General features: G+C 38.6%; 2 protein-coding genes across 3 annotated transcripts; both read right to left on the reverse strand.

The window, feature by feature from the left end:
- Nucleotides 1-7: 7 nt before the first annotated feature.
- Nucleotides 8-5,951, reverse strand: LOC117383419 (cystathionine beta-synthase-like). The gene is made up of 15 exons (XM_033980601.2): nucleotides 5,828-5,951; nucleotides 3,997-4,282; nucleotides 3,771-3,877; nucleotides 3,544-3,678; nucleotides 3,394-3,473; nucleotides 3,115-3,319; nucleotides 2,899-2,990; nucleotides 2,667-2,792; nucleotides 2,515-2,599; nucleotides 2,326-2,431; nucleotides 2,130-2,207; nucleotides 1,917-2,051; nucleotides 1,729-1,837; nucleotides 1,573-1,657; nucleotides 8-1,052 (listed from the first exon to the last, which is right to left on the reverse strand). The coding sequence occupies exons 2-15, from the start codon at nucleotides 4,272-4,274 to the stop codon at nucleotides 922-924; spliced, it is 1,752 nt and encodes a 583-aa protein (XP_033836492.1). The 5' UTR covers nucleotides 4,275-4,282; nucleotides 5,828-5,951; the 3' UTR covers nucleotides 8-921.
- A 401-nt stretch (nucleotides 5,952-6,352) lies between these two features.
- LOC117383430 (splicing factor U2AF 35 kDa subunit-like) lies at nucleotides 6,353-12,381 on the reverse strand. 2 transcript variants are annotated; one of them, XM_033980612.2, is made up of 8 exons: nucleotides 12,298-12,381; nucleotides 10,133-10,220; nucleotides 9,418-9,484; nucleotides 8,496-8,545; nucleotides 8,191-8,289; nucleotides 7,973-8,106; nucleotides 6,685-6,777; nucleotides 6,353-6,614 (listed from the first exon to the last, which is right to left on the reverse strand). In XM_033980612.2, the coding sequence occupies exons 1-8, from the start codon at nucleotides 12,339-12,341 to the stop codon at nucleotides 6,506-6,508; spliced, it is 684 nt and encodes a 227-aa protein (XP_033836503.1). In that variant the 5' UTR covers nucleotides 12,342-12,381; the 3' UTR covers nucleotides 6,353-6,505. The 2 variants fall into 2 exon arrangements, with proteins under 2 accessions (XP_033836503.1, XP_055084331.1); XM_055228356.1 differs by having other exon boundaries at nucleotides 6,353-6,617.
- Between the last annotated feature and the right edge of the window lie 5,371 nt (nucleotides 12,382-17,752).

Genomic DNA, 17,752 nt, shown 5'->3' on the forward strand with positions numbered 1-17,752 from the left:
AACCGGCTCAAGATTTATTAATTTATTCATTTTTACTCATTACATTCATAAAAGAGCACATTGCATTGAAAACCCAGACGCATCCAAACTCAAATACTGTACTAAAAGAGTAAAAGAAAAAAAAAAAAAAGAAAAAAATCACATCCACATCTCCCTTGAGTGTTTTTCAACCTTTATCTCATCACATACACACTCAAGTTTGATCAAGTTGAAGCAGGGTTGTCCAAACTTTTTTGAAAACGGTGCGTTTAACACAGGTTTGACAGAGACATTGTACCTTTAATATGACTTGGAAGACTATTTTAGGTCTGCGTCACGATACAATGTGACGTTTTTTCAAGTTATAGAGGTAGAATATCTTCAGTTTGTAAGAAAAAAATGCTTCCTGATCAATTGAGCGAGTTTAGGTGGAGGCACGAGGGCCAACAAAAATTGGTCTGAGGGCCGCATTTGGCCCCTGGGCCGTAGTTTGGACAGCCCTGATCTAAAGGTTATTCTCTCACAGGTATACAGAGCCTATACAGAAAGAAATGCAGAAAATAAAAACAAGAAAATAAAATGCCTATATACAGCAAAAGTTCACATATGTAACAAAATAAAAGATGTATTATGCATTATGGTTTATGCATACAAAAGGCCACAATGAATACAGGAAGTTTCAGCACAACTTTGCATTGACTCCAGAATCCGAAATCATAACAAATGTAATCTTCAAAGTAAACAATGCCCTACATTTTCACGCAATCTTCAAATAGCTTCAAACTTGCTTTTAATTAGCCTACTGTATTTAAGATTCTCAAATTAAATATAGAAAGAAATCAGAAGTTAGCATATTCTCGATGAAAATTAAACCTTTAAACATAGTGCCATTATGTTGTCTAAACTACTCGTATGTTTATAACCAAAAAAGTCTGCTGCCAGTTACATCTCATCAGTCGATTCCGAAATAGAGCGCTCTCTCCTTTCCCGGTATGTGACGAAGTTGAGCAGGTCCACAGCCGTTACCACACCGAAAACCATCTGCCTCAAGGTGGGGGAGCCGTCTGTCAGGTCTGATACGAGACAAGCAGGGAAATACACAAGGATATTCAGGACAATGAAGAAAGTACACAGTAAATAAAAGAACAGAATTACTAAGAGATAATCTTATATCTGATACAGTTGGTTTGATAACATCCAGGATCCCAAATCTCCCATATGCAGTAGATGTATGTGCTTATGTCTACAGTACAAGCGCTTGACACCAGAAGTCACCAATATGTTACACAGGGACTGCAAACTGAAATGAGCTCTTTTACTATCATCTTCTTGTCTCTGTGTGTTGTCCCTTCCAACAGTACTAAATTTAACTGTTTATATAAAAGGACGACAACAATTACGTGGGTGATTAAAATTCCTCAGTCTAAATTCTGCAGTTGTTCAGTTACATAATTAGATATAATAACAAAGCCTCATTGAGCATGCAGGTACTTCTGTTCTATTTTTTGTACCATTTATTTAGGCAGTAGGTGGCGCCAAAGTCAATGCTATAATAGTTCAATGGCACACCAGTATTCATGCCTATAAACTTACACTGGATCTGTTCATGCACGACCAGAGCAAAGTGGTCAGTCTCCAGAATGCGGGATACTTTCCCCAAGTTGTCAGTCAAACGAACCTGAGAATTCACAAAGTAATTAGAAGCTGAATCCTTTTTGGATGCGTAAGCCTCATAAATGTATGACTCACTTGTTTGAACTGTTTGTAGATCACTTTGCTGACGGGGTCTGAGATCTTGATTTTCCCTGCGAGGATGGAAGCCAACATGTTCCCCAAAGTCACCATACCGAGGATCATACTGGAGAGAGACCAAAACATTAATATAGACAGTCCTTAGTTTGCACATTTCAGTCTCTACTTTAAAAAGACAAACTAACCCTGCCTCGTCCACTACAGGGGCTTGGTCAAATCCTTTCTCTTTAAGGATTTTTATTGTCCTTTGGCAGGTAACGCTTGGCAGCACAGTGAGGGGAGCTGACAAATTTAAACCCTGCAGCTTCAGGTTCCACCACCTGCAAAAAACATACAAAAGTTTTATTATTTGCACCAAACAATCTTTTGTCACAGGACACAAAAAGTTGAATACAGACCAAGGTTTTTTCACCATCAAGTCCTCCTCACTCAGGAAGCCCTTCTGAACCATCCACTTATCGCTCAGAAACTTGGACCTTAATCAGACAAAAACAGAAATGATTATTACTTCAGGTTCGAACAGGTCTCAAGTTGCAGTTAATATCAACTTTCTTCCACCTCACTCTGCTTTAGTTTGTAACAAACTTATCTTACATGTAGTTTCGAATGGAATCTGGCAAGATCACAACACAGCGCTGGCCTTCTTTTAGTTCTTTGGCAACATTCACTGCAGCAGCCATAGCCGTGCCAGAGCTGCCTCCTGTAATAGGATTTTAGAAAGGTTAAAAATCTTACATTACATTTCTTCAAAAGGGGCATTATGTAAAAAGTGGGAGCATTTACCACACAGAAGTCCCTCCTCTCTGATCAGCATTCGAGACATGTTAAAAGACTCCTCATCGTTGGACTTGTACCACATGTCGATAACCTGTAAAAGCATCTCACATTATACAAACTGTTTAAAATTAACATGAATGGGAAACAGCGAAACTCACTGATCTGTCGAGGACTGTGGGGATAAAGTCGTACCCAATGCCCTCTACCTCATACTGAGTTTTGTCGGTTTTGTTAAGCTCCTCTGGCTCAGCGAGAATAGAGCCTTCTGGGTCAACACCAACAATCTGTTAAGAAAATAAATCATACTTTAGCAGACTAAACAGAAGCTTAGTGCTGTCGAAAACCAGCCTGGGGTGAATTCTTGGTAAACTGTGGTAAAGTATAACATACTTTGACATTAGGGCAGCGTTCCTTCAGTTTACGAGCAATGCCCGTAATGGTCCCTCCTGTTCCTGCGCCGGCCACCAGCATGTCAACTTTACCTATTTAAAATAAAACATCAGACGAGTCAACTTCACCTATTTAAAATAAAACATCAGATCAGTCAATTTTACCTATTTAATATAAAACCACAGATTTAGAATGAGCACATAAATTAGCACATACCTTCACACTGAGCCAGGATCTCCTCGGCGGTGGTGTCGTAGTGGGCCAGAGGGTTGCTGGCGTTACGGTATTGGTCCAGGATGTGCGAGTTTGGGATCTCATTCTTGAGACGCCAGGCCACGCCCACATGAGACTCAGGAGAGTCAAAGCGGGCGCTAGTGGGTGTACGGACGATTTCAGCTCCAAGAGCTCTCAGAACATCCACCTGCACAAAAACAGGGTGTTTTAACAAATGACAAAACATGAACATTTAAAAAGCAAAAAAACTTCAGTCTTCACCTTCTCCATGCTCATTTTCTCAGGCATGACAATGATGCAGCGATAGCCTTTCACAGCAGCAGCCAGAGCCAGCCCAATACCTGGAAAAAACACATATTTTAGAACACTGCTAATTAAACTCTACCTGGGCGACTTCCAATGGTCAAGCACCTGTATTTCCAGAAGTCGGCTCAATAATCGTGTCTCCAGGTTTAAGGATCCCCGCTCTCTCTGCATCTTCCACCATACGCAGGCTGATCCTGTCCTTCACACTGCCTCCAGCGTTGAAGAACTCACACTTTGCCACTGGAAAAAAAATGTTAAACAAGAGGAGACATGTTGAGATATTGTTTTGCAATCAGTCACAACTTACTATACTGGGTTACAGGTTAACTCACAGAGTTCACATTTGAGTCCGAAAGCTTTGGAGATCTTGTTGATGCGCACAAGGGGAGTATCTCCAATACGGTGGAGGATAGTCGGCAGAATAGACGGATTAGGTGGTCTGAAAATGAAGTGGAACAGCAGTTAAAATAACAACTGACTGTAAAACCGAGAAGAATTCACCAGACACATTGAAAACAAGAAAAGCAGGTAATAAAAAGTGATACAAGGTAAACTGACTTGGGGACATGGGTGTGGGGAGAGTCTGCTTTAGAGCCTCCAATGCTCCAGGTGCAACGACTGGGGAGGTCAGGGCGGATCCATTTCCTCTCCACAGGGCCAGTCTTTGTGTTGATCTGAATAGTTCTACTGGCGTCGTCTGTGGCTGGCACATCCTGCTTCGACTTATCCACACCGTTGACTGGGAAAGGCTTGGTGTCTCCGTTCAGGATCTTGGCAGCGTGCGGACACACCGGCCCATTAACGGGGCTCTCTTTGGACAAAGGAACTGACGGCATGATTTTACCTGAGTACAAGCAAAAACATATTAGTCAGAGGCAACTTTCAGATGTATCTCACTCTTCCTGTTATCACTGAACAAACAATGAAATAAAACTGTACGAGTGTTGTTATGTAATGCGTTATTACAGGAGTGTTTTGAATAATTTCAGCCGAGTCATTATGATAAATCAAATGAGACAAGCGCCGCCTCAAATGCGGAACTAGAGTGCGAAGAGAGTAAACTTGCATCATTCACTCCGAACAATACTGAAACTAATGAACTTTACAATAGAGTCACACGCAGACTAGACATTTATGGTTTTCCTAAGAGGGTTTATCTTATCTTCACCACCAATATTATGCTAAGGTAACTGCCGATAAAATATCTGCTCTTTAGAAAAAGATTAAGGGAAGCCAAGTAAGTGAAGTTCGACTCTATTTGCTCATCTTAAGTTAGTTAAATGGAGCCTTACTAATATAAAGTCAAAACAGGAGGTACTAAAAGTGGTCTGAGGGAAAAAGGAAGGGAAAAAAAAACACACAATCGCGCTTGAATGAACGAAACAATATTTACATTTACCATCTTGCACATACACTGAACAGGATCCAGACCTTATAGCTGTTAACACTCTGAGCACATGATACAGGGAACTTTTTTTTTTCCCCCCAAAATCTGACTTAAATAACCTCAACAAATCACTATTGTAGTAACACCAGACAATTAATATGCTTACTAGGAAGTTTGGTTTTATCTGCTTAACGGCTAGAGTTTAAATCTGCAATGGTATGCCAAGATCTCAAATTTAAAAAAACACGTTTACCAGGTTGAAACAGAAATGTACAGAGAGAAAGATCACACTAGAGGCTGCCCTATCCATCCAGGCAAAGCTAAATAAAAGGGGCCAAATGTGAACAGCAGGAATGTTGGTTATATAAAAACACTATGGAAACGTGAGGGGTATGCCTGGGTCTCACGTTCACCCTCTGCCATGAGGTCAAGGCTAATTATGGCTTTACAGACAAACCATCTGCTGTAAATACAACTCTGCTCCTCAGCTCTGGTCATGGGAAACAGCAGAGTCCATGGGTGCAACTCACATGGCACAAATCTGAGCAGATATTCATGTTATTTCTTCAAGATCTGCTTTTTTTTTAGAACGATAAAAACTAATCTGGAGGTTTTAAATCACTCAAATGTGTGTGATGCTGTGTAAAGCAGGTCTAGACATGAGGGAAGACCTTTTGACTCAGATGTTTGGAATGAGCTGAATAAAAACGCACAGTAAAGGTCATTCAGGGACAGATGTAAGGTACAATTCTGTCTTTTTCAAATACACTATTAATAATCTGATATCACTGAGGTATTTGTGCGGATTTCCCAGTTGAATTGAAACCATTTGGGTTGGAGATGCGATCCAAAAACTGCACAGCGCATCATTGCATCAGACTGGTGACGCGCTGAGGTCCGTGCGCGCACCACAGGCTCCAAATACAAGAACACACGCGCTACATGCAGAAAGATTCACCCTCCCTCATTCAAACGGCAGCCCCAGAGCATCTTTTCACTCACCTGATCACAGAAGGAGACAGTGATGAATGACCCGAGCCGACACAGCAGCGTGAGCCTCGGGAAACACTGCGGAGTGCTCAACTTCCGACAAAGAGCGCAGTTTACGTGACGAAACACGTGGGTCAAATGAGGAGGACGTGGGCAAAGTTAAATGTCTGCATCTGATTGGCTGCAGCGAGGGCGTCTGTTTGGTGTACCGGGCCAATCAGAGGGACGTTTTCTCAATAAGGTTTGGGAAAACGCAGCGTGTCCAGATAGTGTACAGCATGCGTTTACTTTTTATTGGCACATGCAACTTGAACCTGAGCACATGAGACAGCTTGAAAACTTCACATCTGCTATCTGTATTATGACTGTATTTTTTTTTTTCCTGATACAGAACAAAGCAATATTCTCTCCACTATGCAATCAATGAATTATAATTAAAAAAACATATTTATATATATATATCTATATGTATATCTATCTATACATACATATATACACACACACGCATAAACATTACAATATAAAACCAAGAAGATGCAGAGTTACAAATCTGTTTTTATTGAGAAAGCGACACAAGCTCATCTTTAAAAAAGGGAATAAAAGGAAAACAGTTAACAATTCACAAAAAAGAAAATAACTGTTGGTACAGCTATGGATAATTGGGCTAGATTTTGGACAGTTTTGCTTCCTTTAGAATCTTCCAGAGCGCTCCCGATCCCTTGACCTTCGCTTCTCACGGTCCCTCCGCCGATCCCTGGAGCGGGAACGTCGCTCCCTAGAACGAGAGCGAGACCTGTGCCTGGTGAGACAGCAAAGTATAAGTATATTATACACAGTGTATTTTACATAGTTCAAACATATTTTTATACCTTTTCCTTCGGCGTCCATACAACTCCCTCCTAAGTTCCCTTGAAATAGGTTTCAGATGCATAAAATTGCAGAATCCACCTCGAGTGCATTCCCTGTTTAATACAAGAACAGAAACAGTTAAAGCATTCTGGCACCTGAGCCAAAACCCAAACATGTTAGCTAATCTGCCAGGCCGTTTTACCAATCCTCACATCTGAACCAAGCCCATAGTAAACAACCAGTGGAAAGTTACTGCGGCGCTCATAAAAAAGTTCACACCACAACACAAGGATAACATTATCTCTCCATTTGGTCCAAAATGTGACAACGACCAGACCGGTGTTTTTACTTTGATCCTTACACACTTCCAGAAGTATATCAACACTACAGGCTTTCTCCAAATGAGCAACAGCACAAAGATGTGCGGTTTTGTATTGACAAAACTATCACTATTTCAGTATAAACTAAAGGAGAGACAACAGGTAAACATTGTTCTAACAGACAAACAGATGATGTGCCGTTATGTTCTCCGGGTTCTGTTACTTCAATTTGGCAAAAGTTTGGTTTGACTTCACATCTCACCACCACGGGAGCACGTCTTGTGACGGAGATGGAGGATAATGTGGAGAACAAATCTGATACAAAAATGTATCAGATTTGTACCAAAGAATCAGTCATTGTTTCCAAATAAAAGTTCTTTTTAACAGAGTAGTGTGTTGTTTACACACTGACATGTTTGAAATGCCTTCTGCATCTTTCCTCAGAGGGTCATGTGATGTTAAGGCGAAGTGTCTTGCGGATAATTTACAGATTTTGGCGCCATTCTTCTACCTGCATTGGTAGAGGACTAGCGCCACCTGCAGTCCTACTTCTCCAGGACAGCATCTCAGGTTCTTGGAAGTCGTCGGTTTACTGTCCCATGGGCTCATTTCAGGATGTCAATAGTCTCCTTAATCCAGTGTTTGTTGTCCTCCTCCCCAACGGTTTTTGTTCTGTGTAAATCAGCCACAATACACGTGCTGGAGGCATCGGAAACATGGCAGTGTATAAACAACAAACTGGTCTGACAAAAAGAACCTTTATTTTATGTAATATTGGAAGCCCAAAATAAACCTCTTTGAAGTCTTATAGTACAGTTATAACAGTACGGGATTTGTCAGTATCACAGTTATAAAAGATTGCAGTTACATTTGAAACATGAATATTCTTCATAGTTTGTTCACCATATTGACTTATGCTGTTGAACCTCAGTCCACAGCAGCGTTCATAACTGTGCAAACAGTTATAAATTATGTTGGAGATACTAACCCCATTTCATACTGCCGACAGCAGGCTTCCCTGAAGTCAGTGACAGGGGACAGTTCTGCGTGGATGGGCTGCGCATTAAACCACCGGTTGTTCAGGTCCATGACAGCTTTCTCTGCATCTTCCTCACGACGAAACTACACATGGCAAAATCAAAAGTCCAATTTAGGAACAAAATTTGAAACCTTTACATCTGAAAAACAAAAAGCATCAACTGTTACCTTAACATAAACATTGCCCACAAGGTGATCGCCAAGGTTGTCACAGACGTTCATTTCCTCCACCTCTCCATATTTCTCCTCCATTTCTGTGAACACCTCCTATTTAAACACAACAGCATTAGAACACAACTTTGACAAAAAATAACCCAATATATTTGATTTGGATTCACATTGATGAAATTTGTTTAGTTTTTAATCATGTCGAGTCAGTCTCTCTATCGACCGGTAGATAAAAGGTTCATATGACGTAATGAAGTGCAAAGTGGACTAAAGAAAAGGAAAAATGAGCACAAAAGGGCACTGACCTCAAAGAACTCGTCGTAGTGCTCCTGCATTTCCACATCGCTGACAGCGCCTAAAAAAGTCAACAGTCCAGTTGAGCACAGCAAGACGTAGGTTAGTTTAAAAGTGATTATAAAAACTGCTTAGCACGGACCATCTGCAGGAATAAAACATACTGCTGTTTTCTTTAACTGTCACCAGAAGAGATTACGGTTCTGTGACACGTTTCATCAGCGTACAGGCCGTTAACCAACATGCCAAACAGCATGTGGACAGTTAAATGACATGGAGAGCCCTGCCCTGAGCCAAATTAGGTCCAATCTATTGGGATGTGTTATTTTAAATCAAGAGCAGTCAGTGCCAGAGGGTCCTGCAGATAAAGGGAAGACTTACAGTGTAAACCATCGGCAGACTGGGCAGAGATTTCAAGGTAATGAAGGTAAATGTTCAAGAGGGGAATGGTCTGAAATACAAAACGTAAACTTTTGTGACAAAAATCCACCAATGCTTAGAGCTGGGGAGGAAAAATATGATTAGAGTTTGGAAGGGTGACAAACTATACAAGAAGTTTGGAATGGTTGCCATGGTGATGTGCAAGTCATTGTGAAATGTTTAATGAATCAATAACTAAAAACAACGAAGGCAATAAATCAAATTATTGATAACGCTGAAATGCACAATAGTGTTATTAATCTCAGCATCAACCACAAGATGCTTATTTACACTAAGACACGTATCCCTGTCAAAAGGTCCCTCGCAGATGAGTTTTCTTTGTAATCATGAATGAATGGTGTTTATTGTTGCTTATCTGAGTCTAACCAGAGATTACATATCTGCTGGTAAACAAACGGACGTACCAAGAACTAATTATGCAACTATTGAAAAGCAACAACTAAGTAATGCAATATGTAAACAAAGAACTTCCTGAGAAATACTTTTACTTACAGCGAGATGCGTCTGCTGTCTGGGCACTGTTCTGGGGATTACGGTAGATGTTCTGAATCAAGATCGTCTGCAGAAATAACAATTAAAATAAAAGTTTTAAAAATGTTACATAAATATATATGCATGAAGGCTTTACTTACAGTGTTTTACCTAATTTGTACTTTGTCATATAGACTGGGTACTGGTCTGCAGACCTCTTAGTCTCAGTCTGTTAACTCTTCACTCAATTATATCTTATCCATTTGACCTCGAGATCCAGTACACCATGCTTTGCTGTCTACTGTCTCATGCATATTAGATGTCTCAAGAAGTGTTTTGACGTTGTGCTTCTTTAACGGGTCTGAACTGATTTTCTGGTTCAAATAATTCTTATCTCTGTGGTATAAATATGCTGTATGTACTTGTGTGATTCAAGACAACTTCTCAGCTCTTTTTATTCTTTAGTTTTTTGCTTGTAGAAATCCCACAACAGACACAATAAGGACTGCACCCATACAAAAACAAAAAATAAAAAACACCTCCTCTCCCTTGTTGTGTTTTATTGTTCTTTCCCTATGTAAGATGTGATTTATATATTTGTTTTTTGTTGACTTTTATGTGAAGCACTTTGGTTGAGCTAAAGTTATTTTAAATGTGGTATAGAAAAAAAACTTAAATTGAATGCAACATAACATAAACCACACAAATGCTTAGAAAAGAGTCTCAGGATACCAACCTGGCTGAAAGTTGGTTTGTTGTGCAATCGTGAGCAGCGATCACCATGTCTGCAAGCTCCAATTTTGAAGTAGAAGGAACAATTGACTCTAGAAAAAGACAGACAGGTATGTTTTTGATAAGAAAACATTATAACATTTCTTTGTATCACTCCAGTTTTGATATTCATCAAAACTGGAGAGAGTGAAACACAAGGTCAAATGTGTTACTGAAGATAACAACATGGCAGATTTGTATGAGATATTATTATAGAAGAAAATGCCTAACCTCGAGGTGGACACCATTAATTACCCATAAATTATGACAGTGTAGACTGACCGGATTTTCAAAATTAAAACTGGGACACACTTGGGTTGGGAGGTGAGGTATAAATAAAACTGAAAAAAGCATGCAACATTGTTCATTCTTGAGTTACTTGTGGGTCAGTTTATAATCTGAGGGACTTCTGCAGGTGCATTTTTGCCTTATGGTCTTTTTCAAGCATGTTTTTCTGTATTTTAGCTAAACAAATGACAATATATTGCACACTTTACTGTTGATGGAGATCAGATTGGTAAAAAATATGTACACCTGGGACATTTCTTGTATAAAACTGGGTCAAATTAATGGTTTGGGATAAATCCACCAGGTCTCAAAATTGGGACTGTCCTGAGTAAATAGGGACGTCTGGTCACCCTACAACAGTTCAAATCACAGTTGTGCTTTTAATCAGCCACTCACACCTGCTTACTTATATAACCTAACCTCACAATTATGAGCACACACCATGTTTAAGATTAGAGGCTTGATATTTTCCTCTTGAAAACGTTAGCCAGTCATGCATGTTTGTGTATATAAACATTACAACTTGTCCTGCAACTTTCAAATGTGAGCCGTTTTAAATGGCCCATATCATCTAATTTTCTGATATCTGTTATAATGTTTCCTCATCAAAAACATGCCCGGAGTTGTGTTTTTTTGTTTAATCCACACATGTTTAACACACAAACTCCGCATATTTAGGCTGAATTCTTCCCTCAAACTGAAAACACTCCGTTCCACCTTGTGATGTCATGTGGTAATTGAGAGATACACTGATATTTGGGCTTTTAAGTATTTAGGCATCGGCCTTAAATCTCCAGCACAGGTCGATATTTTGTTTTAGTCTATCTGCTGCCTAGAATATACACATTATATACGCTTTATTTTAACACTTTAATATGAAGAGATAACTGTTGTAAATGTGATGCACAGCTTTTAAAGTAAAAAAGTGGTTAAAAAAAAAAAAAAAAAAAAGGGCTGTGGGGCAGTTTGTAGCAAATTTAAAATCACATAATCTGAGAAAAACAGTCAAAATATCAATTAAAATATAGCCCAAAAATATCAGCCATCAGTTGCTCTGTATTCTAAACTCTCTATTCTATCAGTATCAGCATCGGCTATGGGAAAACACACACACAATAAATAAATAAATAAATAAATAAAAAACATATTGGTCGAGCTCTAATGGTAATACAAGAAGTGCTCCACTGTGTTTTTAAACTCCAAACACCTTCATTAGAGTCATTTGGATCATTTCAGCCCTGGAATTCCCAATCACTACTACCACTGCATGACGTCACAAGGTGGAACAGAGCATTTTGAGCTTTGGAGATGTAGACAGAGTAACAATAAAAGGTTACTCAAACGTGTGTGAATGAAACAAAACACAACTCCGGATCTGTTTTTGAGGAGGTAACAACAAGATTAAAGCTCAGTAGGATACATTTTGTGTATTGTGGAAGCTTGAACCATTCCCTCCAAAAGCGTCTTCTGCTGCTCTCCAAAAGGTGGAACGAGCAGGAACAGTCCGCCCACTTTGCTACAAGCGAAACTATGAACGCACGTGTGAAATAACTCTTTAACCAGACCCACAAATGACCCACGGGCGTGAAATAATTGAAACACTGCACGGGATCTGCACACACGGCCACCTCGAGGTTAGCTGAGGCTCCTGGAGATCGCCTCAGGTTTCTAACGAGCCTCATTCAACGCGCTAGCATCGATGGCCTGAAACGGCAATCTACGGCCACATCGCGCGCATAAACACCCCTCTCTGGTTGGTAAACTTGTAGAATAACGTAAACATTCTGAAAACATGAAGTCGGTTCGCCAATTTCAGCGTTACAACGTTTAAAATGAACTTACTTGTCTTTCTCAGTGCCGAAAATGGACGCCAGGTACTCCGCCATTTTCGGCTCGCGGAAACGTAAGGCTCTACGTCATCGCGTAACGTACGTGCTGTAAAGCGTTGGGTCCGCATCGAACACGGATCAACACTTGGCTGCGCTGTTGCTCAATAACAAGCCACATATACCTGGAATAGACAAAAAACTTAATATACACTTAAATTTATAAAAGTATTTGTATTCATTGATTGATTTTACAGGGACAAGAAGAGGGTAAATATCACAGATTATAGGAAGCAAGGGTATTCATTTTAGTTTATTCCTTAGGCAGGTAACGCGTGGCAGGTAACATTTACAAAATAATAAGAGTAAAGTGAGATCCACCAACTTGATATTGAGCAAGCATTACTTTTATGACTACAGTTTTTTTTTAGATCACACCAAAGACCACTAAAGGTTTCATGCTGTTGGCGGCCAACAGCATGAAACCTTTAGTTTGCAAGCAACATGAAAGGTATGGACAGGAAGTGAACGTCATACATGATCAACTAAAAAACACACAGCCCCTAAATAACTACCTTTATACTTGCAGTTAAAAGCAGAAGTTAGATGCAACATATAATAATTTCCTCATTGTCTGACATGAAATCAGACTAAATTTTTCCTGTTTTAGGTCAGTTAGGATAATCAAAATTATTTATATTTGCAAAATGCCAGAATAATGAGACAAGGATTTTGTTTTAGACAATTTTGCATGTCAGAGGTTTACATACAGTAAGATTATTATGGCTTTTAACAATTTGGGAAAACTCATATGATGTCATGTCTTTGGAAGCGTTTTATAGGTTTATTGACAAATTTGAGTTAATTGGAGACAAACCTGTGAAAGTATCTAAAGGCACACCATTGCTTCTTTGTGTAACATGAGAAAGTAAAAAACAAAAACCAACCAAGGTATTAGGAAGACAATTGTGGACTTGCACAAGTCTGCTTCATCCTTGGTGCAATTTCCAGATGCCTGAAGGTGCCACATTCATCTGTACTTATAATTATTAATTATACGGTGGAAACACCATGGAAATGTCCAGCCATCACACCACTCCAGAGGGAGACAGGTTCTATGTCCCAGAGATGAATGTGCTTTGGTCCAAAACCAGAGAACACCATCCCAACTGTGAAATACGGGGGTGGCAGCACCATGTTGTGGGGTTCTTTTGCTGCACGAGGGACTGGTGCACCTCACAAAAGAGATGGCATCATGAGGAAAGATAATTATGTTGAAATACCAAAGCAACATCTCAACATATCAGTCAGGAAGTTAAATCTTGGGGACAGATGGATCTTCTAAATGGACAGTGACCTGAAGCATACTGCCAAACTGGTGACAAAGTGGCTTAAGGATAATAAAGTTTTAGAGTGACCATAACAAAGCATTGATCTGAATCCTATGGAAAATTTATGGGAAGACCTATATCCAAAACATCATAGTTTAATGGCAATAGTAACAAATGAAAGGTACGTAAATCTGACTCTGAAGAAAGTAATGAATCATTAATCCTAATTGACCTAAAACAGGAAAAGTTTAGTCTGATTTCATGTCAGACATTGAGGAAAAGTGTATGTCTTTTTTATATAGTGTATGTAAACATTTAGTTCAACTAATATAAACTTATAGTGTACAAATTTAAGTAACCCCCTCCCCCTTCTAACTCTGTGGGAAACCATGTTCAGGTGCTTAAAGATGAAGGAGGCAGCAGCATCATTCTCAGAACCTTTAAAATGTACTCACTGGAACATCTCTCTGTTGGATTTGATGCATGTGGCAGATGATCAGATCTGTACCAACACAAGACAAGATGAAGTTTAGCCATCGCTGGACCTTCAGGCTGTTTGTGACGGCAGTGCTGTGTCTCGCTTTGAACGCTGACAGTAAGTATGGTTTATGCTCAGTCACTTACATACTGTACTGTTTTCAGAATAAAAACATAGCCATTTAATTAGCTACAAAGCAATCTTGTTTTAGGTTATGGATTGTAGGAGTTGTGAGAACATTATATTTATTATATATTTATTTATGCTGGTTTTGCTGTGACTTTTTCAGGTTTCAACTTTATTCTCATAAAATTATGTCTTTAATGTCAAAATGTTACAACTTTATTCTCATAGCGCCCACATAATTTGACCCTGATACTCTACCTTCACTTTTAAAATGAATAAAACTAGGCCTGTATGCAGTGTAAGTTTATTGTCTTAAGAGGGTTCAGTTAATTTGCTCCAGAGCATGAAGGAGTGAGTGGGGGAACATATATTTATTTTTCTTAAAAATATATATATGAAAAATGAAGAAAAAATGAAGTAAATAACTGTGCTGAATATTAGACTGTTCTCTGTGTCTGTGTGCTCTAAACAACGATAATAGTGTAAATTATTTTCTACAGGTCAAACATGTGACATTGAAATTAAAATCCGCCGCAACACAATCTATAAGACAACACTTGGAGAGCGACTGAGGATTGTCTGCCCTGTACAGTTTTGTGATGGATCCATTCCGACAATCAGATGGTTTAAACTGGAAGAAGCCCCTGTAGAACTGAACTTGAGAGACGATATTGAAACAGAGTGGACAGAAAACAATAATGAAGGAAAATCGTTTTTAATATTCAAAAGTGTCCAAAACAGCGATGTAGGACTTTATCAATGCCAATCTGGAAATGTTGTGAGTCATACAGTCAATGTTACACTGAAAGGTGAGACTTTATATTATGTTGGAATGCTCAAATATTCATCATTTGAATTTATTTGAACACAAATATATAAATATCTTTCAGGTGACAGAGTGATGAATGAATGAAATGAACAACACTAGGCCTATATGCCTTGTGGTTTATTGTCTGTTCCATAGTATGAGGGAGTGAGTGGGGGAACATATATTTAGTGTTGCTAAAAAATATATATATATATATATATATATTTTTTTTAAATTGCAGTACAATACATAAGAAACCATAACTGTACTGAATATTACACTGTGCTTTATGTGGCGTAAATATTGTAAACAATGATAACAATGTAAATTATTCTTTACAGGTCAAACATGTGAAATTAAAATCCGCCGCAACACAATCTACGAGACAACACTTGGAGAGCGACTGAGGATTGTCTGCCCTGTACAGTTTTGTGATGGATCCATTCCAACAATCAGATGGTTTAAACTGGAGGACGACTTTGTAGAAGTGAACCTGACAGATCATATTCAAACAGAGTGGACAAATAACAAGAGTGAAGGAAAGTCGTTCTTAATATTCAACAGTGTCCAAAGCAGTGATCTAGGACTTTATCACTGTCGAACTGGAACTATTTTGAGTCATGCAATCAACGTTACACTGAAAGGTGAGACTTTCTAATTATGTTCAAATATTCATCATTCCCTTATTATTATTTATATGAACACAAATGTATAAATATCTTCCAACTGACAGTATGAATATCACTTTTCAAAGTGAGAAAAATTTATTTAGTCATTTTAAACATTACTTTCTGATGTTTTCTTTAATGGGGAACTTTGCTGTTTTGCAGATAGCACATCTACTGATGATGATGATGATGACAGAGGACATTTGTGGCTTTACTTGTACACGGCTGTGGGGATTGGAGGAATTGTTGTGATTGTAACAGTCATATCTGTTTTATTAATAACTTGCACTGGTAAGATAGAATGCTATGATGGAATATAAATACAAATGTTATATTTTTATTATTACTGTAAACTGATAATGGCTGTTGTTGTTGCAGGTGAAACAAAGAAAAAAACTCAAAGATAAAACCAGGTACGATTTAACACTTGCACATTTAGTCCAAGTGGGACCCCATTTCACCAAACCGTCCAGAGGACGAGTGGAGTACTGTTATCTATGCCACTTTGCACCATCATCATGTTGGCCATAGCAAAACAGGACTAAATTCAAAATGGAGCTGTAAAATCTCAGAAATGATTAAATATGTGGCAATAAACATTGATAACAATTGATATGATTGTTTTTTAAACATTTTCGATTGAATGTGATATGGATTAATAAACCTTTTAACCTTTTTAAACCGTTTTTTCCCTTTTCTTTCCCTAAAATACTAATCAAATCATTACTGTTAATTGAAAGTACTGGTGGGCGTTAAGGACAATATTTTATTTCTTAACATGCATTTGTCCTGATCTGACTGTTTGCTGATTGTTTTCTTCTGTTGGCATTTATAATCTTTTCTTATCAATGAATGTGAAAAAAACACATGTGATGAAATAAAAGGAGTTGTCATTTGTAGTAGTAAAAAACATACTGCTGGCTTTAAAACCATTTTTTAAATTAGTGTGTCACATCAAGACAGATGTTAAACTCCATTCTGTGGGAGTCTACCCCTCACCTGAAAAGTATATCTATAAAAATAACACAATCGAAAGTGTGTACTTCAGACCACAGGAAGTACTTGAGAAAACAATGTTTAGCAGCTTCACACATGCTCAGAACAAAGGCAAAGTCAATGTTTATTTGTACAGCACAATTGGTACACAAAGTAATTCAAAGTGCTTTACAGAATAAGAAAGACATGAAAATCACAATACAAACATATCAAAACATAAACAATCATCATAAAATGAACATTAAAAAAAGAGTACAGAATAAAAACCTTTTAGTCATATGCAGGGGCGTCTGACTGGGCAGGAAAGAGCACAGTCCTGGTTTAGTCCTGGTCTGGTCCTGGTCTGGTCCAGTCCTGACTCTGGGCACCAACAGGAGGTCGGTCCCTGAGCATGTTTATATATCTTCTATATCATGCTCTCTGTTCTTGAAGTCAAGCTACTATAAATGTTTTAGATGCAAAATGTTAATTAAATGCATGTCGAAGTGCATTAGGGGAGCCTATAATTTTGTTCTATATAAAATCTAACAAGACTGTGCCAACAGAATAAAGCTTTAAGGCTGCAAAAAGTTTGTACAGTAAGTGGCTGTAACTATGGTTAAATAGTGCAACACATGGACAAGAAAAAAGAGTTATAGAGACTTCAGTGTATTGTACTATTATGTACAATAAGTGTGTAGAAAGAGACAAGTTTGTGTCTAATGCTAATTTTGAATCACAATGAATAACACCAAAGTATTCCACATAATAATAATTGGGCAGTGTTACAATTAAATTTAATAGGCTGTTATTTTATGTTTTCTAATTTTAATAAAAGTGACTGTTAGCTTTGATACACAGTGAGCTAGACGGCGTGCTGCTGTGCACATGATTTTAATCTTCAGATGTGGTAGTGTCGAGAGCTGTGAAGGATTCAAATGTGACCTGTAAAAGAAACCCTCAGACCCTCAATGAGCAGGTCAGAGTTAAAGACCCGGGAATCTCTGGATCTGCATCAAACATGGATCACCACTTGGGTGCGCTGTTGACAGTGACAGGAAGAGCAGAGTACAGGGTAAATATGA

Source organism: Periophthalmus magnuspinnatus, chromosome 2, assembly GCF_009829125.3.
Source record: "Periophthalmus magnuspinnatus isolate fPerMag1 chromosome 2, fPerMag1.2.pri, whole genome shotgun sequence".
NCBI lineage: Eukaryota > Metazoa > Chordata > Actinopteri > Gobiiformes > Gobiidae > Periophthalmus > Periophthalmus magnuspinnatus.

Coding starts and splice junctions, on each gene's coding strand:
- LOC117383430 (XM_055228356.1), bottom strand. CDS start 12,341: ATGGCGGAGTACCTGGCGTCCATTTTCGGCACTGAGAAAGACAA. Junction 10,221..12,297: donor TTCGGCACTGAGAAAGACAA/GTAAGTTCATTT, acceptor GTCTTTTTCTAG/AGTCAATTGTTCCTTCTACT. Junction 6,778..7,972: donor TGTCGGCAGTATGAAATGGG/GTTAGTATCTCC, acceptor TGTATTAAACAG/GGAATGCACTCGAGGTGGAT.
- LOC117383419 (XM_033980601.2), bottom strand. CDS start 4,274: ATGCCGTCAGTTCCTTTGTCCAAAGAGAGCCCCGTTAATGGGCCGGTG. Junction 3,474..3,543: donor GCCGACTTCTGGAAATACAG/GTGCTTGACCAT, acceptor TGTTTTTTCCAG/GTATTGGGCTGGCTCTGGCT. Junction 2,991..3,114: donor GATCCTGGCTCAGTGTGAAG/GTATGTGCTAAT, acceptor TATTTTAAATAG/GTAAAGTTGACATGCTGGTG.